Below are 23,486 nucleotides of genomic sequence, written 5' to 3' on the forward strand. Positions count from 1 at the left end.
TATTTAACAACTAAAAGAGATTTTATTTCTTTTCTAGATAAATACATACAAGCTACATAATCCACAAGTCTTCCAAGCAAGTGGGCAAATACAAAAACCACTTGATCTAAATCGGGATAATTTACGTCCAGAAACTTAAGCGTCAGCTCTAACTCAAGGCTATCTTGCAATTAATCTCAAATCAATGTGATTGCGATTACACATGCTTTGAATCAGGGTTAATGATGCTTTTTTTTTTAATTATAATATAATGCGTAAATCATACATAACACCTATATACAGGACGATGTCGCCTGAGATTGTGCTATGTATTTCTGTCTGGGGAGAAATAATGGGCAATAGAACCTCGTTTAATTATACTAGGACGTTTAACCATACTATGTTGCTGACGAGCCTGGAGCCAGACCCGAATTTCATCTTGGATTTCTGATGGCAACTCATTAACAATAGAGTGATCAATCTCGTCGATCTTGTAATTCCATGCCCTTTGTGCATTTTGATCCAAATTATTGCTGCCATCATTCGTACTACATTCTGCAAGACTCCGTCTTGGCAGCTCAGCTTGATTCACTTCCAAGCTGCTGCAACTTGGAGATTGAGAGCCTAGAAAATGGAACTATCGATAAGAGTGCCTTAATATAGAAAGTAAAAGTAGGACACCAAGATCACGTTTTAGTACCTTTAACCATTTCAACATTCTCCTGCATCGGTGTGGAGCACGAGAGATTGTAGCTCTTCAAGAATTTCAAAATTGTTCCCTGCTCCAAAACAATAAAAAGGCAAGCTAAAGGGGGGAAACCCTGACTGGGAGATATGCCAGGCAAAAAAAAACCCCAGAGAAAATGCATATGCACCTATTTTGCAAGCACAGGCTAGTCTTGTGCAAGTTTAACTATAGAGTGAATCATATGGCCCAGATCCAACTGCCAATTCTTACAGTATGCACTTGAGCAGCAAGGCTATAATAACATATTCGTATCCCACCAAGTCATCCAAGCAACTCTAAAAAACAAATCAAATGTAACGAAAATTCACAGCAGAATGAGATGGCGTCAGATGAGATTATTATTAGCAGCACCAAACTTCCTTTTCTCCACAAGATTGTTATTTAGCACCCTATTAATAAGATCAAAATTAATCTTTTCTTTCCTTCTTTCTTTTTTGTGACTTAATTCCACTTTGACTATAATTATTTACTCTGTTTTAAATTCAGAAACAAAGAATTTTTAAACAAAACCAATCACGGAAGTAAAGGATAACACTAAAAGAAACTGTCCATCACTTTCAGAAACTTATTTTACAATTTGGACTTTACATCCTGGCCAACTAAAAGGGGATTATCTACCCTACCCTTCAGCATTTAGGCATAAGGTGAAAAGCAGACCACAACTTTCTAGTTGTAAGCTGATAACTTTTAACACTGCACCAAGCAAAGGGCTGAAATTAAAGGCTTGTTCATTTAAAAAAAAATAGTTTATTAAAGACAAACAAATTTGACATCTGCATGCTTCCATAACATCCAATCAATTTTTTGTGGGAATAAATTGATAGTAATGGGAAACAGGGAAGTGAAACACCTAAGATAACATGGATGGAAGTGGCATCAAAGAATCTGAAACCTTTCAATATTGAGGCAGATTTGGTTTACGATTGAGCTGAATGGTGCAAATGATCATATAATCAATGCCAACTAGTTGGGGATTGAAGCTTTGTTGTTGTAATAAATTGATAATGATCATTTTGTCCACAAACAAAAAGTTCCAACCAGCAAAAGCTAGTGGTGGTTTTGAGGAACAATGAAAAAGCAATAATCACTTCAGTGAATTTTTTGTATGTTTTCATAGGTAATAATCAGTGAGGAGATAGGAAAAGTGAAAACATGTACCTTATCAGAAGGTTTTATTTTCCTTTTATGTCGTTCCAAAGTAGGCATGGTAGAATCAACCCTGGAGGCTCCCTGACAGCCGGTTTGGTTTACAAGTGAGCAACATCCACTTCCTAGACAAACACCAGATTGATCACAACGGGAAAAGGAAATTCAAAAGCATTAGTATACTAGGAAGAGCAACACTTGAATACAACACCTGAGGGTAATGGTGGTGAGGCTCCCTTGCCACTACGATCCTTTGTCTGCACTGTTGAAGAACAAGATGAATCCTGCAAAGAGATGAATCATGTATAATTGAAGCACAGTATGAATCATGGTAATTGAAGACACTCGGATAATACATGGGAAACAAATTACAAAATGAGCATGCAAGGAATTAACATCTTAGCCCAATTATAAGCTCTCAAGCACATATAGTAAGTGCATTCCATGTGAAGAATATCATACTGCCAAAAAATAAACATAGAGAATAACAACATAAGCAATACAAAAACTTATCTATTCTTTGATATCTCATTTCAATCTCAATTAAATTGGTCAAATAGTAGATGGCTCTGGAGCTTCTCTCAAGGATAGAATTGGTGTTCGAACCATATTTCATGATGTTCAATTCCAGACAACAAAGGGTTGCATTTTGAAAAGTAACATTGGAAATATACCAAAAAAACAGAAAGGCTTCACTTTGCACTAGCTATAGTTAAATTTAAGGCCAAAGAAAAGAGATTTACAAAATTAAATGTGTAAATACATGCTTTTTATTCCAAGTCTAAAGCATTAAAATAAAAGGGAAATAATAAATTTCTATTTAAAGAGCCACAATAAGTAAGAAGTTCACATCAATATTAAATAGAAGACACCAAAATTGGATTCAAAAGCTTTCATGGAAATGAACGGTACAAAATTGGTTCCTGGGTTAATCATTTCCACTTTAAACTTCATCACAATCAAGAAAGACCAAAAGTTTACAATAGAGTATTTGCTAAAAAAAATATCTAAATCAAATTATTATTCTTGTGTATAAGAAATCTACAATTGCAATTCTAAAAGTTATTTTCTTTACATAAAGAAATAAATTTCACTAAAACCTGATCTTTCCATGGAATTCTTTTCTGTTCTTGTAGACCCAAACACGGTACATTATTCTCAGGTTGCAGCTGATCAGTTGGTTCCAGCTCCGAATAGCTTTCACTGCCTGAGTTGTTTGGGAAATATTAGAAAATGAAAGAATATAAAAGAGGCACAACTGAAATGTGTCAAGCTGAAATCACCTGATGGTGATAATGGCATGGCTTCTTTGACAAAGCTATCCTGTGTTTCCTTTGAAGAGGGTGATGTATACTGTCCATGAAAGTATTTTGTGATCGAACCTGTTCCCTAAAAGATGAAGAGTATTAATGAGTTAATCCATTTACTTAAGGTTGCTTTTGGATGACATAGTTGAAGGAACAACAGAGAAGCAAGGATGAGGTTGGGAATTCCCAACAAAAATTTCTCTATTAGATTAACTAATGAATTTAAGAGAAGTGTAACCAACTCTCTTCCTTAAATTCCTTGTAAGGATGAGACTTAAAAGTTCATTTAAAAGTTGCCAAGCATATAATTATGAAGCACTTTCCTCCAGTAATGCTGAATTTATTATATTTATACAGTCATTAACGTCTTCAGTATTTTCTACCACCATATTGAAACATTACACCACCAACGACAACGACAGTTACCACTATCAATGCAGCACCAACGATAACTTTACACATCGGTTTTACTACCCATTGCGCAACCAGCCAGCCCCATTAATTGATACTGAATCACCCCTGCTACAGCCATTCCTTCCACCACCACCATGTCCATTACAGCACAGACTTTATTTTTATCATGCCTTTTCCACTAGATAGTTCTATGAGTCTCAACCATAATGTTGCTTGATTAAATTAAACTGTTTGCAAAGTCATCCAAATAAAGAAAACTGACTGGATCCTACAGAATTTCAAAGATCTCAATTTTCTTATCTAAACAGATGCTTCAAATATTCTCTTTTTTTCTTAAACAACGTCTCTAACTCACTCTCTGATTAATGATCATCTAGCAGCAAATTATAGTAGATGCACAAAGGATACATATTGCATTGCACAGATAAAAATGAAGGGAGAAACAGAACATGGAACCATTATATGAAAACTCCAGAAAAGATTCTTTTCCTAGCATAGGAAGCCTCTTTGCATGATTTGATTTGAAGAAGATAAATTCCTTGAATGGATTTTTAAAAAGAAAAACCAAAAATCACTTTTAGATGCACAGAAAACACATGAGATCAAGCTTAGAGACAAATAAACATCAAACTTACAGATGGTATAGCAACAATTTTACTTGCTGAAACAGAAAGAGAAGTTATTCCCCATCCGTTGTGATGATGACCTAGTGTTTTGACTCCGTGTGAACCTATATATTCACGTAATCCAGCTTGAAATAGATTAAATGCATCCTCTTGAATCTTAGCAGTCCCATATCTCAATGGACAAGATTTTGAAGGGAACTTTTTATATGATTCCGAGTCGCAAGACTGCATGTAATCACATTAAGGACAAAAACATGGTAATGTTTGCACATAATAGACAAGATAGTTGGCAAACAGATCAGAAAGGAAATAAGCACCTTGTATGCGCTAGCATAAACAGTAAAAGTGTGTGCAATTCGCTTGTTTTGGTCCAAATCACAGCAAATACGTTCATTAAGCTCATCACAAAGTTGATTCAGCCAGTGTTGAACCTGAGATATTCAAGCAAGGAAATGATAGATATTTAATTGGATTACCTTCTTTGTTAAGCTTAGTGCGTTGAAAAATACTTGACTGGAATAAAAACAAACAACTATCAATTAGAATTAGATTATGCAGATCCCAAAGAATCAGTATTTAAAAAAATCAAATGAAGAGAATAAGCTTCCTTTCTAAATAAGTGTTATTGTTTGACACAATTATGATTTCATAGCACCAGAAATTTTGTGCACTTTGTTGAAAAAGTATGTCTCATTAGAGAAACATGAGTGGGAAACAACTTTTCCTGTTATCCTGTCTTCTCTTCGTAGAACAGAGAAATCTTCATGAAATATATGTGAGACACTGGGCCAATGAGCTCACAGAGATGATCAACAAAATGCAGCATCATGCACAAAATTGTTTCATTTGGTTAAGAATAAACTCATACGGAAGCAATTGTCTTCAAAGCACGAGGACCAGGAAATGACTTCCCAGCACCATGGCTCTTAGGGAGAAGGCGGCCCTGAACTTCTTCCCCATTGATTCCTCTCGCAATGCTCCACAACCATGTACTGGTGTTCATGTGAACAAAAAAAAAAAGAATTAGCAGCAGTGTCTTGCAATTGTTTGAAAAAAATGTTAATGGGAACAAGCTGTTATATATAAAGCTTAAGGATATTTCCACAAGATTCATCCAACATTAAGAATAACAAACCATATAAGACATGTATGGCCCAAAAAAACAAACAGGTTTAGAACACTGGGAGTACAACAATATTTGAAAATTACATGTTTGAAGCTAAAAAATGATACAGTATAAATTTGGGAATAGAAACACATTTTAAGCCTTCTGGAAGCAACAATCATTGCAGGATTTTAACCATTTTCAAATTTGTGTGCAAATACCATAGAAAGCTTTTCACAAGAATAGTTCTTCAATCTAAGAAATTAAAGCTTCTGTATTCCTTGTATTTTAATCTTTATTTACCCTGTATTTATGCCAAAACGTTCCTGTAGCTTTTCCTCTGAAAACTGCAGGAGGTCTCCAACAGTGTTCACACCCAGGTCAGTCTGTAATGAAGTCCCCAGCTTCCCTCCAAGCTGTTTCCTATAGCAAACAAAAATATTATATTTAATTTAAGAAGTTCAAGAAGAATAATAGAACACAAATAGGAAGCCTGTCATAATTTGAAAATAAATGGAACAAAAAAGCCTTACATTTTCTTTATTGGCAATGATTCGAGCAAACCTTTTACAGATGAGGAGGGAACAACAGTTTGTTGCGCAGGTTTATTCATGCCACTTACAAGTTTGGCTAGCATCTACAAAAATTTATATATAAACCATAGACATCACATTCCACTCATTCATAAATATAATGAATGAATGCAAGATCATATTCAATATACAAGAAATCAAAAATAACAATATAAAATCAGCATTTTTCAACCTTGTTATGAGCAATGCCAGCAGAACATGTAAATTGGGTTTCCTTTAAGACTTCCATCCTAAGTTCTGCCACGATGAGGGCCCCACAAGCTAGTAACTTGTCTTGGTGATTGGCATCACTCCTACGTAACCACTTGCTCACATTTTCTTGGGCATCATTTGCATCCTGATCTCAATCTCAAATCCAGCATAACAGTTAATCATCGAAAATGAGAAGATGGCAGAGAGAGAGAGACTTAAAAATACAAGAATACTAAGCCAAAACAGAGTTCTTAGTTAAATATTCTTTTCCAGACTTAAAAGATTGAGGTTTTTATATATCAAATAGAGGGTGGCAACCCATTCAAACAAACACAGAGATTCAGTCATTCAGAAGTACAAAACATTGTAAGCTAGAGTGCAGAATTGATGTTAAAAAGGCATTGGAGAACGGCAATTTTAAGCTTTTTGAAGAAGATAAAGCTAACAGAAGACCCAGTATGCCATCTTCAAATTTCCAAAATTTATTTTTATCCCAAACAGTAAGAATTGGTACTTGCCTCATAAATCAACTTTCAAACTTACATGTAAATTACCTACCATAACATAATGGCAAAAGATACAAAAGGATTGACGCATACCTCACTTTTAAGCCCCAAAATGTGTGATTTGCGAGATTCCTCATTTATTGATTCCAAGCTCTCTGGAGGAGTTTCTCTCAGCATAGCCTCCGCTGAATCAGTAAGGTCAAGATAAACTTCATCAATTGAAGCCCTCTCACATCGACCCTTTCTTGCCAGAATAGACACCACCTGCAGGATTCAATAAAAATCCCACATCATGAATGCATGTTATTAACTTCAATCTTCGCACAAATAAGAAAGCAAAATCCCACATTACCTCAGAACCTGCATTGCGGTAAGTGTTCAGGTCAGCTTTACCTCTAGCTACAGGTACTTGAACCAGGTGAATTTGTGGGCAAACTTCTTTTGCATCGTCACCTCTCATGTGACTAAAATCAATCCATTATATCAGATTCTTATGCAGCCATCCTCGAAATGACTAGTCATCAACGAAAACAGTAAAACTGGAAGATTATAATTACCGATTGACTCCAAGTTTACGAGCCTCGTAACTAACTGCAATCAAAGCCCCACCTTTCCACTCATTGTACTGCACCACAGCTGTAGGTAAGCCCCTCAACTCGGGCTGCTTACGCTGCTCCACTAAATTTAAAAAAAAAAAGAGAAAAAATTAAACAAAAAGGGGATGCATTTCCAAAAAAAAACAAAACCATCTCCATTTAGCAACATGATACCCTATACAAAGTAAAAACAAAATCCAATTGCGCATTGCAAGGGTTCATTTCGGAAATTCTAAGCATGACCCAGTTTCCAAAACATTAAAAAAAAAAAACAATGGCAAATCACAGGTAGGCACAAACATCACATAATTCAATGAATACAAATGCAGAAAGTGAGTGAGAGAGAGAGAGAGAGTCTATTTTAATAAATAAACGAATAGAAAACCTTGAACGTAGAAGCAATCCAAGTCAACGTGAGCGATGATCCTTGTCCTTGAATCGGATGACTCTGGTCTAGCCACTGGCATTTTCTCGCTGCCTCTTTCTCTGGGTTTCCCTCTAGAGGAAAAGTTTTTTTTTTTTTTTTCCTTTTTGGCGCAACTTATAATAAAAGGGGATTTATAATGTATTTGGATTTTGGTACCTGTCTCTGTTGCTACGTGAGACCCTCTGCCTTACACCGTCTGTGACGATATCGCTACTCGCGAGGGGTCGCCTCAGTCTTTAAACCTGACATTGGCTCAAACAAATACAATTTCAATTAACTTGGTTGGGTGGACTTGTAATTTGATTACTCTATTCAAGTTTCATTAAATCAATTTCAAGAAATTTAAAAAATATTATTATTTTAATAAAAATAATTAATGTGAATTAATTCAGTAATTATGAATTAATTAACTTGAGTTATTTTCTAATAAAAATCAAACCACGTGTAAAATTAAAAACAACTTGCCAACAAAAATTGTAAGGTTGAACAACTCGATGTTAAATGATTAAATAAAAAAAATAATAAAAAAAAAGATACATGAATTAACATGTCAAACTCGTAGATCAAGTTATGAAACTGAAATAATTCTATAAAAAACAAATAAAAAAAATAAGATAGCCAAATACAAACATAAAAGGGCGAAGCTAAAAAATAAAAATTAACAAAAAGGACCATAAAACCCAACACATCTGGATAAGTCTATCGAACTTCGTGACCTAGATTATGCAGACATGATAACCTAATAGAAGAAAAAATATGTAAAATTATTAAGTCTAATTCTCAAACCAAACAATATTAAAAGTTGAAATTGAAAAAAATATTCATTCTTACAAAAATGACATAAAAAATAGACTCAGATCAATTTGTGTTAACTTACCAAACCTGCAATCTAGATCATAAGATCATGAAAATCACATACAAAGAAAAGTGAAGAAAAGACAAAGTCCAATTTTCAACAAACTCAATGTTAAATGATGAAATTGAAAAAAAAATCAATGTAAAATAGGATCTAAGAAATATTAATATCAATCTGGGCTAACCTTTTAAACTCAGGACTCAAGTCATGAGATTGAAATCACCCGATAAAAAAAATCACAAAGCTTAATTCCTTAGCAACCTAATGTCAAAGGTTGAAATTAAAAAAAAATCAATTTTTAAAAAGCACCCAAAGCAAAAAATAATAATTAAAATAACAATGATTAACTTTGACATAAAAAAAAATGACAAGACACCTTTTAATTTTGATCAGGCTAGCACGAATCTTGAGGAAAGAAGAGAGAAAAGAGGAAAGAGAAAAAAATATATCACTAAAGCCCTATCATTGCTCCACCAAAGAATAAGCTAATGTTTTACTACTAGACGGAACCGCAAGCACTGGTCCTCTTCATGTTGACCCATGTAATGTACACGCCAATCAAATTGCCCTGATTGTTGACTTGAGACCACCATATTTGTTTTAGTTTTAATTTTGATCCTTTAAACCTTAATTATTTTACGTCAACAATATTTTTTGCCAAACTGAGCATTAACTGAGAATTGTAATTTTTTTTCAGTATTACAGGATCCTCATATTTAGGCAACCAGAATAAATTATAAATTCAAATTCCAAATAAAAATAACGTGAAAGGATTAAATAAAAAAATAGTTGAGTGACTGGAAAAAAAAAACATAAACTCTTCCCTTACTTGTGCAAATTAGTCCTTGATTTTAGAAAAAAAAAACAACTAAATATTTGTTTAAGCTTCAAATCCAATCCCTAAACTCTAATTCTTTTAAATCAATGAAACTGAATATTATTTTTCCAAACCAGAAATTAAACAAATGATAAAAATATTTTCTCAACACCGCAAGATTTTTATATGCAAGTATTAAAAAACAAATCACCAAGACCAATTTCAAATAAAGACAATGATAAAGGAATAAAGTTTTTTAAAAAAATCAGGAAACAAAAATGAAAAATAAATCCAGTGGACAAAAAAATTGGTTTCATTGTGTGTATCTTTAATGAAACCCCTCACAGGGCACAATGTTTTATTGTGCCTATTAGTTTTTTTTTATGGCAATAAATCCCTTGGTGGTTTTAGGAAAAAAGTTTTTAAAAGTTCCCTAGTTTTATTAAAACAAAACTATCTAACAAAAAAAATTGATGTAATGACAATAATTCTAACTCGAAACCATAAAGTTTTCTCATAATCAATTTTTACCCCCTTCAAAACTTTATGAAAAAATATCTTCAAAATATTTTTTTAAAAAAATCATTTTCAAAGAAAAAAATAGTGAAAAAAATCATTTCCAAATAAAAATCTTTGAAGAAAAAGGTTTAAAGAATAAAATATTAGTTAGAATCATCTTAATTTGAAATAAGTCACAACCCCTTTTTCTTCTTTTTCTTTCATTAGGATTTTTATGCAAATTAAATGGTTCTTTGTATGTGTTTTTTATTCTATCTTAAAAGGATAAATGCATGAATGGAAACTAAAAAATATGTTTTTAGGTTATAGTTGGGTTAATCTAGATATTCAATGTCATTGATTACCAAAAAAAAATAGGACTAACTATGTGTTTTGTGTTTCTTGAAAGACAAATGCATGAATGGAAAATAAAAATGTTGTTTTAGATTTTAGTTGGGTTTAATCTGGATGTTGTATATTTTAACCACAAGATATGAAAAAAGAAATAATGGCCAAATGTGTGTGTATTTGTTTTAGAAAAAAAAACATGGATGGAAACTCAAAGTTCGGGTTAATTTCTTAGGGTTTAGTTGTGTTTAATCTAATTTTTGCATGTTTTTTATTTTAAAATATGGAAAAAAAAATTAACTAGAGGTATAAATATGGGTTTTTTTATTAGAAAATGATTAATGAAAAAAAACTAGAACTAGTTTTTTTTATGATTTAGTTGAGATCTAGACTCGATATATTTCTTAATTTGATGAAAAAAATATATATAAATGAAGAATTAATCAAGATTTAGAAATGTGTTTTGTCTTTTGAGATGATGGTGCATGAAAGAAACCTTTAAATTTCATTGGGTATCAATTATTTAACACCAAAAAATGCTGAACTTTTATGTTTACTGTCCATGAATTAGGTAGAAAAGCTTGTTTGAATTTTTTTTTTTAATTTGCAAGGCACACCGTAAACATAGCAACCTTGGTTTTTTATTCTTATATTCGTTGTAATTATTCTTGTCTTCATGTTCATGCTATAAAAAGTTAAACTTACTCTTTTAAAAAGAATCATGCATACTTCTTTTTTATTTTAATTTTTTCAATATTTACTTGCACAGGCATTCTAGGGTTTGTGTTCCAACATTTCTAAAAAGAAAACTCCAAAAAAATATGTTAACCTAAAGCTTTATCTCTAAAAATTGCCACTGTAGATCCTTTTTAATAGATCCCAAATCACCGCCATTATCCCAGACGCCTACAAACCAAAGACATTACTTGTCTTCTTCAAAAATCTTTTCTTAAGATTATTTCAAGCATTTCTTCACTGATCTCAATTTTGTTTGTTTCATGCTTTTTATTTTTATACTTCATGACCACATGAACAATTGAGATTAACAGTGCGTCCATCACTCTTGATTACCCTAACCTATTGTTTTTGTCTTTCTTTCTGTTTTTTAGTTTCTATATACAAGAAGGAGCTTACCTTACTATAAAAACCAGAATCCAAATACGATTACAAGATAACCCTCAGAGAACCTGCCACAAGATTCCACCTTTATCAAACTCTTCATGAAGCATGAAAAAATATACATACTTAATTCCTGACTTGTTGGGAGATGGATAAATATATAGAGCACAGTGAAACTCACAGAACATCTCTTCATTAAACCATAAATATGAAGTACATAAGCTCTGCAGTTTTAGAATCGAACTGCACAAGTGTCTATAGAAGCATATATAAATGTCCAAAGATAACATGAAGATTATCATTTCAGCACCATCATCTCACACAAAAGTTGAATTCGTTTGTCAAGCATCTTGCTGCGATGTTTCAATGGCAAGATGATGTCAGAAAGTTTTTTAGTTTCCCAATTATTGGAATCTGGACATAAGATTGCAGATTCCTCCTTAAGCAGCTCAAATACTTCAGATCCAAGCTGCAAGATCATAAATAATATAGAATATCACACAGAAAACCAAACGCCAATTAGTCATTGATTATTAGGTTTTAGACGCGTAAATGATAAATTCTTATTTTAAAATCATCAGTAGATAAAAAATATGTCAACAATCTAACTAGGAGAAAGAGATGCACCGTCATTTGATGCAATAATATTTTATCCACGAGTTTTTCTTGGTTTCCTATTTTGTTGCTCAACTGTGGAATTTGTTTATCAAGACTGTTCAAGACTTGCTTCACCGCTTCTTTCCTTTTCTGCAAGACAAGAACAAGAACAAAAAAAAAAACCACAGTTGCTTTTTAATTTTCTCCGGGGTTTTATTTCAGCTTCAGGTAAGAGAGAAAGAGTAGTGTGTTCTTTACCTTAAAACCCTTGCCATGCTTCCCAAAATCATTTTTTCTCTTCTTTCCTTTCTGTTCTTGTGATCTTCCTGGAATATGACTTTCACCTTGTGCTAACAAGTATAATTAAAGAGAGATTGAAATAACATGGGATTAAAGAGAGGTGGACAATTCATGAGTTAATATATTCATCACTCATGGATATGTCCCGAACCTCTTTTATCAAAATTCATCGGTACTGACAGAAAACCGGCCACTTTTTTGAGAACCAACCGTCAAAATTTGAGATGATTTCCTCACATTGATGTTGCAAGAGGAACCTAGCTTATTACATCGATCTAGGACAAACAAAACACACATACCAAAACACAAAAGAAAAGAAAGGAAAAACATGCGCATACACCAATGATAAAATTTACACTAGAGGATAAGCAATGAGCGATGATGTATACTTACTATTTACGGTACTGGCCTCAGGGCAGGAGTATGGTGCCAAACCACGAGGATCCATTGAGTGTTATGCTATCTGCAGATCAAATTAAACAGGTTAATTTATAAAGAGGATGGCACGAGGAGTGATCACGCGAAAACCTCACCGTGCCGCACGACTATTTTAACCTAATCTGATCCGATCCCTCGATAACTGGCGATGTCCCTTCTCACTCCAATAATTGAGCTTCTAGAGGGAGATAAACGGAAGGAGGCGAAACAAGAGACGGCAGCGGTGGGAGAGAAAAAGTCAACGCGGGAGATAAATAAAAAAAATTCGTGCACGTGTCCTTGTAGTAATAAAATTTGAAATAAAAATGCTAATAATGTGTATAATTGATCTTCATAATATTTGATCTACTGACTTCCAAATTAACGTACTTATTTTTTAACCACAATATTCCATGGCCCGCTATTTTTGGAAAAACAAATCCATCATTTTTATAATTTATACATCTAGAATTTATTTAGATATAATCATAGAAATTGTTTAACGCAAATATTTTATAGCAATAGTTTTTTTTTACCATATGCATCGCAAATATATAATATTGTTTTACAATTCTAACAATGATAATAAAACAAGTGATTAATTTTGAAAAAAATCGAAAAAGTTTTAGAATAGTTTATAATATCAAATTTCATTTAAAGTTTTAATTAGATTATAAAGTTTTTTTAATTTCTTTGTCGTAATTTTTCTTTTCGATAGAAGTTATATATGGTAAATGAGTGTTTTTTTTTTGTAGTTTTACTACGTACATTTGATATCATAAACATTTATAAGTAAAAAAATTAATCTAGTTTATCCATACCCGAGGTGACAATATAACAAGTAGAAACATTTTGTAGTTTGAACATGTAAATACTTTGCATACTAACTTTACATAATATTGCTTGTATGATTAATTTAATTTCAATTTATGATCATTAGTGATTGTCCAAAAACGTTAAAAATATTATATGTTTTCTATTTAGTACATGTTATGACTTTTTGTGCTTAATTTGTCCTTATAAATGAAAGGGAGGGTTATTAAAAACATCCCATGTATAGTTTGAGCGTGCAAACACTTTGAATATCAACTTCTTTTTTATATATATAAATTACACTTTAATTCGTCTATCAAACTAGAAATAATTTCGATGAGCAACATGTTGTGAAGGGAAAAAAATGGTGGCTTAAGATTGAGAGAAAACAGTGGTGGGTGTGGGTTAAGCGTGAATGTTGGTGGCTCGGAGTTGAAGGAGAACAATGATGGCTAGGGTTCAAGGGTAAATGGCGATCAGGAGAGGGGCAGAGAGAGAGATGTGCAATTACAATGGCATAATGGTGGATTAATTATTAATATACAATGATATTTTTGAAAGTTTGTATGTAAAGTGTTCATGTGCTTAAACTACATAATGTTTTTAGTAATTTTCTTTATTAATATACAAGGTTGTTTTTAACTTTTTGATAAGGCAGTGTTGAGTAAAGATACCAAGTGTAATTTTAAAAAAGTTGATATGCAAAGCGTTCGCCCGCTCAAGCTCAAACTACAAGATGTTTTTAGTAATTTTCTCTATAAAGTATAAAACTAGTCTCTGTGTTTGCATTCAATAAAATTTAACCAAGGAGAATTCAATTTCTTATATGATATAGTGTGTACAAGTTTTTTTTAATGTAAAAAAATAATACTAAAAAAATAATAATTAAGACTCGAGTTATTGGTTCAAAAAATAATTTAAATAATATAAAAAGAAAATAACGACAATAAATACATCGACAAAAAAAATTAATGAGAAAAAGGTTATCATTATCAAATGTAAAAATAAAATTAAAAGAGTTGGTCTGAAATTCTAGAAGATCTGGCATGTAATTCAAGGAAAAAAAAAGAACATGATTATCAAATTAGAGATAAGTTTGGTGCTTGTACTGCTTATTATGAAGTGGACACCGAAACATTTTCAAATTCTATCGTGAAAAATGATGTTTGGTGACCGGATGATATTATAGCAATTTGAATCTGTGTCTTACGACATAGTAAAGACGTCTTTTAGGTTTTATTTTTCTTAATTTTTAATATACAACTCTAATAAGTTCATCACTGCTTACATTAGCCGTGATTTGGAAGTTTCATGTTAAAGTTCGTGCCATGTTATCTTTAACGAACATCAATTAAGACTTGATTGATTAATCGCAAATAATTAGGAATCGAGATACTTAATTAAAAAAAAAAGTTGAAATACATAGTTGATTAAAAAATTTAGCGAATTCCCCGTCCTTGGAGGGTATTTTCCAAAAAAAAAAAGTTAACAAACAAGACGCTCGATGCTTTTGATGAGATAAAAGACGATTCCTTTGAATTTTTCAGAAGGCAATAAATACATCTTTCCGAAGGCAATATTGCAATTCCAAGTTGCAGAACAAATATTATTTACTTTCTAACTCCACAACAAAGACTTTAATTATACTTTGTTCGTGCTTGATCCCTTCCCATAGATCAAAAGCTTGCTTTCTCTCCAATTCTCGTTTTGGCCATCAGTTCACTGCAAATGTAAGAGATTAAAGACATAGAAAATGTAGTTAGTAATCACACAATGCATAGAAAATAAATAAGATTACCAGAGGTAGAAGAGACATAAATGAGTTTTAGCAAAATATTATGAGCTCGACTAGGTTCGGTTTGATGCCTGAGTCTTGGGTTTAAGGTTGTTTTTCTGTTAATCTATTTTAAATTTAAATTTAAATTTATTATAAAATAATTCTTTGCCTATAAATAATTATTTTTTAAAAACTCATTTATGCATATCCAACTCATAAAAAAATTGCATGCTAATTAACTAAGCGCAAGCGCACAAGTCTCATAATAAGTTGTGAACAACAATAGCAAATAACTGGCGCTCTGGCTTCAGTGTGCTGAAGCCATAATGTCTTATGATTACATAAACTGGAAAAACAGAAGTCAAGAGTTTGGAGCAACAAACCGCAAGGTTTCGGTAAGTAGAGCATCTTTTGCAGAGTCATTGTCCGCTCTTGCTTTCACGATTTGAAACATGAGATCAAGCTTGAGTTGATTTGCAGCACTCTGCTTGGAGATTAGATCAGTTTCCCTTTTTAGTTTCTCTGTCTCCTTTCTTATTTCTTTAAATTTTTTTCTTGCTTCTTTCTGTCTCTTCCTTATCTGGTTCTGTCCTTTGCTGATCTCAACCATTTCAGCTGAAATCCTTCTCATGCTATTAATGCTACGTCTCCTTTTCATCGTCACTTTTACTCTCTGTTTGCAAAGCTGAGAGATGATGTACGTTGATTGGCAGTTAATTCAAATAACAACCACAGCTAAATATATATCTTTTAACGTTTCACATAAAAAGAAAAGAAAAAACCAATAATACATAAGCCAATTAATCAAGAACAGCAAGTCTAAGATATGTACCAGACTGTTTCTTTGAGTTGGCTGAGGTTTCCAGTTTACATGTTTCAAAAACATCCACCTCCTGGCCTCCTATATTTGAAGCACTAGCACCCATTTATACACAATTGAAAGACCCCCGAAATTGACTTGCATTGACTTAAAAAATATGTTGGATGCTAGGATGCATTAACCAATATATTCTCTTCTAAAAAAGTAACCACATGTTAGGTAATAACCCAACAACCTCATGTTCCAATGAAGTGTTGAGCCTAGATATATATGGATTTGGCGAGTTACTAGACTCATCATCTCTAAGTTCACCCAAGCACTGAGTTCGAACCCACCATCTATGAGCTCATGCTTTTTTTTACTTTAATGAGTCAAAGATATTTCACCATGATAAATCAAAGATATTTTACTTCCTGACGAGTCAAAGATATTTTATTTTGATAAGTCAGGTATATCCTAATTACACTTTAATCCCTTCTCTTGGAAAATAGATAAGCCTCTTGGGCTATAAAAGGGACACTGATGTCTTTTAAAGGGAGGTTTTTTTTTTCTCCACTCCTTATTGCATATCAATTCTTAGAATTCTTCTCTAAAAGATGATTGTATTTTCTCTGAAATGATACTCATTTAAGCATCGGAGAGTCTCTAAATTCACAAGAAGGGACCTTTTATAGGTATCAAGTATTATACATCAGCCAATTTGGCTAGAAAGAACAATTCAAATTATCAAAACCAAAAGATTAACCTATTATCCAAGATATCATTTGGCCCTCAAGCCCATTGGATTCATATAAATCTCAACAATGGCATCGTCTATGGAAAACTAATAAAAAAACCATCGTTTATTCTTTCAAGAGTTGGATTATTAACAGCCATAATCACCATCAAATATAGATAATCATTGCACTATTAGAACAAGATGTATTGCAGACTTTCTTATGGTTGTTGACACACTTGCTCCATCAATGTGTCAACAATCCTTCTTTATATAAGAAAGTTTATGTAGTAACAATCCTTCTTTATCCTTCTTTAAGTCAGAGGAGGATTTTCTTTTACTTGCCCATGAGTTTAGTAAGGCAAAAAAACTCAGGCTATGCATATGTCAACTCCACAAATACGATTGGAGCCTCAAGATTTTAGAAAGCTTTTAATAATAAAAAAAAAATGGAGTGTTGGTTCAAACCATACAATTTGAGAAGTCTATTCAACGACTACCCAGGAGACACTTACTGAAAAAACTCTATTATCTCTCCTCTCAGGACTAAGATTGTGATTATACCTCAAGGAGAAATAGAAGTATACTATTGTCATCATTGTTGTTAAAATTACGAGTTAACTCGTAAAATCATATGATATTTTATGAGTCAACATGTATCTAAAGTGCAAAATCGAACTAAAAACTTGAAAACCAGTAAAATCAAACTTAACTCATGCAAAATCGATAAAATTGGTAACATCAGTAAACTTGGTCCGATTTTATGAGTTTACTAAATTTGTGATATGAACCAAGTTAGTTCCAAATTTGACTTTAAGATGTCTACTGGCCAATTTTGCAACATTGGACACATCTTTCAAACCGTACATTGGATAGAGCTAAAATTTTGCAAGGATATATTAGACACATGAAAATATATTGTGGTAAATTTTTAGGTCAAATGAAGTTTGGAAACATAATATTTTAGAAGGTCAAAGTTAGTAGACAAATCTTATCAAATATGTCAAATTAGACCTTCGTATATTATTTAGGATATATCTGGAGCTATTGGTGGAATTTTACTGCAATTAAAGTTAGGCTAGAAACTAGACATCGGAAGCTTTCCAACCATATATTGCAGGCTCAGTAATTCATCCAAATAAGAGAGAACGACATGTTTAAAATCAAGACTTAAATTTGCCAAGAATATGCAAAAATTAAAGATTCGAGCTACATGGAGGAATTTTAACAGGAAAACTTTTTTATTATTATTCTATTCTTTTTTTTTTTGAATAATTATTTTTAATTTGAATTTTTCTAGCATATTAGACATTGTTTAGGGGTTTATTTTATTATTAAATTTAAGTTAGTTAATTACTAGTTTAGGCTCATTAGCTTTCAACCTAAAAGGGATCCATTAGGATTTATTGTGATGGGAACCAAGTTGTCACTAAATTCATGTGTATTTCCTACCATTCAGCAATTCCCTTGTGTTGAGAAGTTTTATTATGAGACTTTTTATTTCTCTATGTCATTAATTTATTGATTCATACTATTTATCTCTCTTATTTTATTTAGATCACTCATTGATTATAATATTATTGACTTATTTTATCAGATTTTAATGTAATTTAATTTCTTAACTAGAATTGTCTATATATAATTAGTTAAAAAAATTACTTACGATTTTATGATTTTACAATCCGGGTTTATATTTTATTTTTTGTGTTGTATCAAAAAAATATTTTTAACAACCTTAATTTTCATTTAAATTGATTCTAGAGTATCATCAATTCGATAATTAACATTCAAATTCGTGTTTTTTAAGCCTTAATGTATGTTTGCTATGGTTGTGTTTTTAAAACACTATTGCTTTTAACTATTGTGGCCCAAAAATAATATTTGATTAAGATGCAAAAACAAAGTTGCCGCTTTAAAAAGAAAACTATTTTATTTTAAAACAAAGTGCGATAACCTTTATTTTTATTTAAAAAAAATACAGCTACTTGCTAGGGAAACCTTTTTTCATTTAAAATGATAAATCTCTCTATTATTTATTTCAACAAATTACATAGATACTAAAGATGTTAGTGCTATTGTAATTCAATTTCAAAACTTTTCCTTATATTATTTATTATTTCTGAAATTTTTTTATTAAAATAATTCTTTATATTAAATGTTTAGTTATTGTCCCGAGACAAAAAAAATAAAATAAAATTTATTTTCATGTTTTTTTTTGTTTTAAAATAATATAAATTCACTCCAAAATTATAAGAGAAACATATTTATTTCATGTCTATTTATTTGTTTCTCGAATCAAAAATATTTATGTCTCTTTTGTATTTATATTTTGTATTATAAAATACTAATTAAACGTAATCTAGAAGTATTTTTATATATTGTGAGATATGAAATCTATTTATTTATTTCCTTAGTAACTCTTGATTAAAACATAATCCTATTTTTTAAAAGAGACCACATCGTTTAAGCATAAATTAATATGACGACTGCGTCTGCTTTTGTTAACAATTAATTTAATGGGAAAAGTCTAATGATATCTGTATCAAACGACGGAGAAATTACCGTGAAAGAATTATGAAAGGGAGAAAAAAGAACAACCATAAACGCCACGCCATTGGATCACCAATTCAATGAAAACTGATGGCAAAAATCTCGAATCTATCGTTCCTTGACTTCCAATGCACTAATTTTCTTCGTCGTGATAGAATTATCTCAACAGCCAAAAAGACTCGGACAACTCAACGTAATTGTCGGTTCACTTCACTCGGGACAATTTGTCGATGTATTCGATGTAGTGGTCGTCGAACATTTTCAATTGTCAGAAATCATACCGCTGGCGCTGTCGAGCGAGATCATTTTAAAATCACTTTCTTTCTTCTTTTTTTCGAGAAACGATTTTGAGCTCGTCCACACATCGGTCGAGTGCTCCGAAGAATCGAACAGATCGCTCGATTAACCACGAGAACGCGAGAATCTTTATTCTTTTGGAGAGTGATGTTCGGTGGGTAAAAACAAGGACCACACCGGGTCTTCATGATGATGCCTAGACCCACCTAAGCTTTAGTGCCATGTCTTTTTTTTGTTTTTTTATTTGATGATATTGGTATGTTTGCATCAGATTGTGTTTATCCTGAGATTTTAATTAGAGAAAAAAAAAAGTATCGGAGCATACTTTTTTAACCATCATTTTTTTAGAGATTATTATATATTTTTTTTATCATCATTAAGGCTAAAGATACCTGTAACTTTTTATAGATTTTTTTACATAGTAATGTGACATTATTCATTAGGGAATATGTTTTTTAAATCATGATAAATTATATCTCACAATTAATCGAGTGGTGTCGTCGTTATTGAATTGGATTGGATTTATATGCATCTACCACATCCTACTACATCTTTAGCTAAAAAATTCAAAAGGTATTTATTGAAGTCACACGCACTATCAGAAAATGTTTATTTATTGATAGAATTTATATATGGAATAATTTTCTAGCAAAAAAGAAAGATTCATTTCATCGGTATAAACTTAAAATACTAATGAAATTGCTTCTTCTTTTTAATTGTATATCAACATAAATCTTCATGGGTTCAAAAAAATTAATAATACCGATAGAATGGAATTTCATCCGTAAATAATTGAGATTTAAATCCCTATAGTGTTTTTTGTTCCCAAATCAGTTCTTTGTCTCGCCCTCAACCATATACACAACTAAAAGTAGCCCCTTCTTCACTAAATCCATCCCACGGGCTAAGCCCCCCTCTGATGATCGCCACCTTAATCGACTAGACCTAGATCCACATCGACCTCTTTAATGGTGGTTCTCGATGCCAACCAGAACGGCCTTTGACTTTTCTCATCGTTTCTCTCAACAAATACATGTAAATCTTTGTCTCTAATCATCTGAAATTTGTTAAATTAATGATTTTTAATGTGCTTCATGTAATTTGGTTGGATTTTCAATTACTAAGGATTTGGGGTGCGGGTACTATTTAAATGAACGTTGCCCTAAATTTTTTTTCATTTTCATGCTTAAATTTTTTTTCAACTGTATTTTTTTTACTAATTTAATGAGTTACAATTTAAATTTGCAAAAAAAAAAGGATTGAAACATAAAATATTAGAAACCCACATAGCCAATCTAAAATTCACATGAAAAGTTATTTTTATCTAAAAGTTTATTTTATTTATTTTTTTTAGCTTTTGAATTTAAAAAAGAAGAGAGAAACTATAAAAAAAAAATAGTGAAAAAGAAAAATGTTATTAATTGACCATATTCTAACCATAAAAAAAAATGATATTTGTGTCAATGAATTACTCTTCATAAGAGGAGTTCAATGAAGATATTTTTTTTTCTATAAACATTATAGGAAAAGCAAATTAATGTCTAGTTGTTTTTTGTATTCAATTAATTTTTATTTTCAAGAGTGATTTTTGAATGTTTTGAAGTGTTTGGGGATTAGTAAATAGTTTTTTGAAGCTAGTTTATATCATGTTTTTAAGGTGTTTTCAATTAAAAAAAAACCTGAAATTTGAGTTTTTAGAATTCAACAACTTGTACCTTAATTTTCCAATCTATAAAGATGTTTGGAAATTAGATCAATTAGTGACAATTTATCTACCACTATAGGAGACTTGTCTCCTGGTTTAGAAAAAAAAAACGAATAACATGTCATCTAATAAAAAAAATAAAAAACCCTAGGACATCGATGTCCAAACATGCTAGGATTTTCTATCAAGGCAAAGCACGTGGGCTTGACCCATTAGTGACTAGTCTTATTTTGTTTTATTTTTCACCCATTTCAATTTTAATATTGATTTATTCTCTTTATTTTATTTCTTAAAAAATGAATTAGCTTTGTTTTCTAAATAATAATTAATATTTTTATTTATTTATGATAGATGTTAGTTTATTATGGTTAAAAAATTGTATTAGTTAATTGGTGGTTGTGATTATAGTGATGATAATAATTTTAATTTAAATGTTTTTATTTAATGTATAGTGGAGGTGTTTGGTGTTAATAACGGTGTAGGCTAAAAAAACAATTTCAGTAGCGTGTCACTATCACGTTGCAAAACTGATACATATATATGATATAGGACATTAAGTTACTAAACTTTAAACTAGTTAATTGTAATTAAACATATTATTATAAAATAAAAGATAACATTAAAACTCATATAATTACCATGCGCATGACACCTAAGGTGAAAAACAAGTTAAAGTAAAATATATCTATATTAAATTAAATAAATAAAATATTATCGAATATGTGGAACTAAATTGCCAAGGTTTGCAACGAAGATATACCTTGTACTGTAATTTATAGATTAGAATTTTTAATTTTTTTAATTTTTTTTTAAATTTTAATCTTATAGAGAAGTGCTAGAGAGAGAGAGAGAGAGAGAGAGAGAGAGAGAGAGAGAAAGAATTCAAAGAAAAAGACATTTTAAATAGTTAAAATGTGATTTTGTTTTTCAATTTAAATAGGAGTGAATGTATGTGTGATATCTAAAAGAATATGTGAATAAATCAAGATGGGATATAGTTTTAAGTTTTTCAATTTGAGGAATTTGCTACCAGTGTTAACAAGTGGGGAAAGACCGCCGCGTTTAAGCGGCGAGTGTAGCCTCTTCCAACGGCCAAAAAATGCTGATCATTGTATCTCTATCATTGTCGAGTGGTGTCTCTTCTAATGGGATGGTGTGCACATGGCGGTTGGGTGACAAAAGATTTTCCTTTCTCCCTTTTTTCTCTCTCTCCTAACCTTAAGATTTGCATTGCCCTAACCAGTGTCCTATTGTTTTTATATGTCAATTATATTTCTCATTGTTTTAATTGTTTTTTGTTTGTTTTAAATCTTTTTTTATTTTTCTTTTTACTTTTATCCCTTGACAAAATTAAAATTCGTCCTCCCATTTTATTTTTATTTTAATTATTGTCTTCATTCTTTTAATTGCTATGGAAAATTTATTTTGTGTTTTAATTTTGATCCTTATTTTTTAATTGCTATTTTTTCTTGAATCCTCTTGTATAATTAATTTTTTTTTAATTTTATTTTTTAATATTTGATTAATTGAAAATTAAGTTTCTTGATTTTTTTAGATATTATACTTTTGATCTAATAACCCGCTTCATGGGTTAAAAAGGTTAACTCAAGTTGATATATTCTTTTTAAGATGGGCTTTGTGATTTTCTTTGTTTTTTTTCCCACCGAGTTATCCTAATTTCATCATTCAGCATTTGATTGATTGATAATTGAGTTTCATGGTTTTTTCAAATATGGTACTTTCAATCTAATAACTAGATTTATGGGTTGGGAAAGTTAACTTAGGTTGATATATTCTTTTTAAGATTGGCTTTTATGATTTTCTTTGTTTTCTTTTCTACCGAGTCATCCTAATCTTATTACTTGGACCGCAAATTTGGTAGGATAATTGGGGTTGACTTGTCCCTGATTATCGAAGTTACAGGTTTGTCATGTTAACTTGAGTTGACTTAAGCTGATTTTTTTTAGGTTTTTTTTTATCCAATTTGGAATTTTTATGTTTAATAAGCTTGAGCTACATCATTTTCTTTTTTTGAAAAATTATTTTTTCCCCAAGTTATCATGATAATGTTTTTTAAAAAAATTATAGTCTATCTGTTTTTGTTGCCTATTTTTTTAATTAGAAAGACTTGAGTTGTAAAATAATTTTTTTAAAATGCATTCAAAACACTTAAACATTATTTTTTATATAAAAAATGGTTCCACAATATAGCACGATA

General features: G+C 31.2%; 3 protein-coding genes across 10 annotated transcripts; all 3 read right to left on the reverse strand.

Moving 5' to 3' along the window:
* Window positions 1–7,847, reverse strand: LOC133702316 (DNA polymerase eta). Of its 7 annotated transcripts, none has more exons than XM_062126632.1 (16): window positions 7,598–7,843; window positions 7,174–7,294; window positions 6,969–7,080; window positions 6,710–6,880; window positions 6,091–6,255; window positions 5,859–5,962; window positions 5,629–5,748; window positions 5,089–5,212; window positions 4,538–4,651; window positions 4,230–4,445; window positions 3,157–3,255; window positions 2,974–3,080; window positions 2,072–2,157; window positions 1,886–1,998; window positions 680–758; window positions 1–603 (listed from the first exon to the last, which is right to left on the reverse strand). In XM_062126632.1, the coding sequence occupies exons 1-16, from the start codon at window positions 7,677–7,679 to the stop codon at window positions 305–307; spliced, it is 2,112 nt and encodes a 703-aa protein (XP_061982616.1). In that variant the 5' UTR covers window positions 7,680–7,843; the 3' UTR covers window positions 1–304. The 7 variants fall into 7 exon arrangements, 4 of the variants coding, with proteins under 4 accessions (XP_061982616.1, XP_061982617.1, XP_061982618.1 ...); XM_062126633.1 differs by having other exon boundaries at window positions 2,085–2,157; window positions 3,157–3,262; window positions 7,598–7,838; XR_009843704.1 differs by lacking the exon at window positions 1–603 and having other exon boundaries at window positions 679–758; window positions 3,157–3,262; window positions 7,598–7,841.
* Window positions 7,848–11,454: 3,607 nt separating this feature from the next.
* Window positions 11,455–12,844, reverse strand: LOC133702299 (uncharacterized). Of its 2 annotated transcripts, none has more exons than XM_062126612.1 (5): window positions 12,708–12,844; window positions 12,568–12,637; window positions 12,133–12,224; window positions 11,905–12,024; window positions 11,455–11,746 (listed from the first exon to the last, which is right to left on the reverse strand). In XM_062126612.1, exons 2-5 carry the CDS (start codon window positions 12,620–12,622, stop codon window positions 11,576–11,578), a joined length of 438 nt encoding a protein of 145 aa, XP_061982596.1. In that variant the 5' UTR covers window positions 12,623–12,637; window positions 12,708–12,844; the 3' UTR covers window positions 11,455–11,575. The 2 variants fall into 2 exon arrangements, with proteins under 2 accessions (XP_061982596.1, XP_061982597.1); XM_062126613.1 differs by having other exon boundaries at window positions 12,326–12,637.
* A 1,959-nt stretch (window positions 12,845–14,803) lies between these two features.
* Window positions 14,804–16,073, reverse strand: LOC133700595 (uncharacterized). The gene is made up of 3 exons (XM_062124164.1): window positions 16,014–16,073; window positions 15,565–15,866; window positions 14,804–15,126 (listed from the first exon to the last, which is right to left on the reverse strand). The coding sequence occupies exons 1-3, from the start codon at window positions 16,065–16,067 to the stop codon at window positions 15,081–15,083; spliced, it is 402 nt and encodes a 133-aa protein (XP_061980148.1). The 5' UTR covers window positions 16,068–16,073; the 3' UTR covers window positions 14,804–15,080.
* Window positions 16,074–23,486: the final 7,413 nt, after the last annotated feature.

The sequence above is a fragment of the Populus nigra genome, chromosome 8 (genome assembly GCF_951802175.1).
Source record: "Populus nigra chromosome 8, ddPopNigr1.1, whole genome shotgun sequence".
Lineage (NCBI taxonomy): Eukaryota > Viridiplantae > Streptophyta > Magnoliopsida > Malpighiales > Salicaceae > Populus > Populus nigra.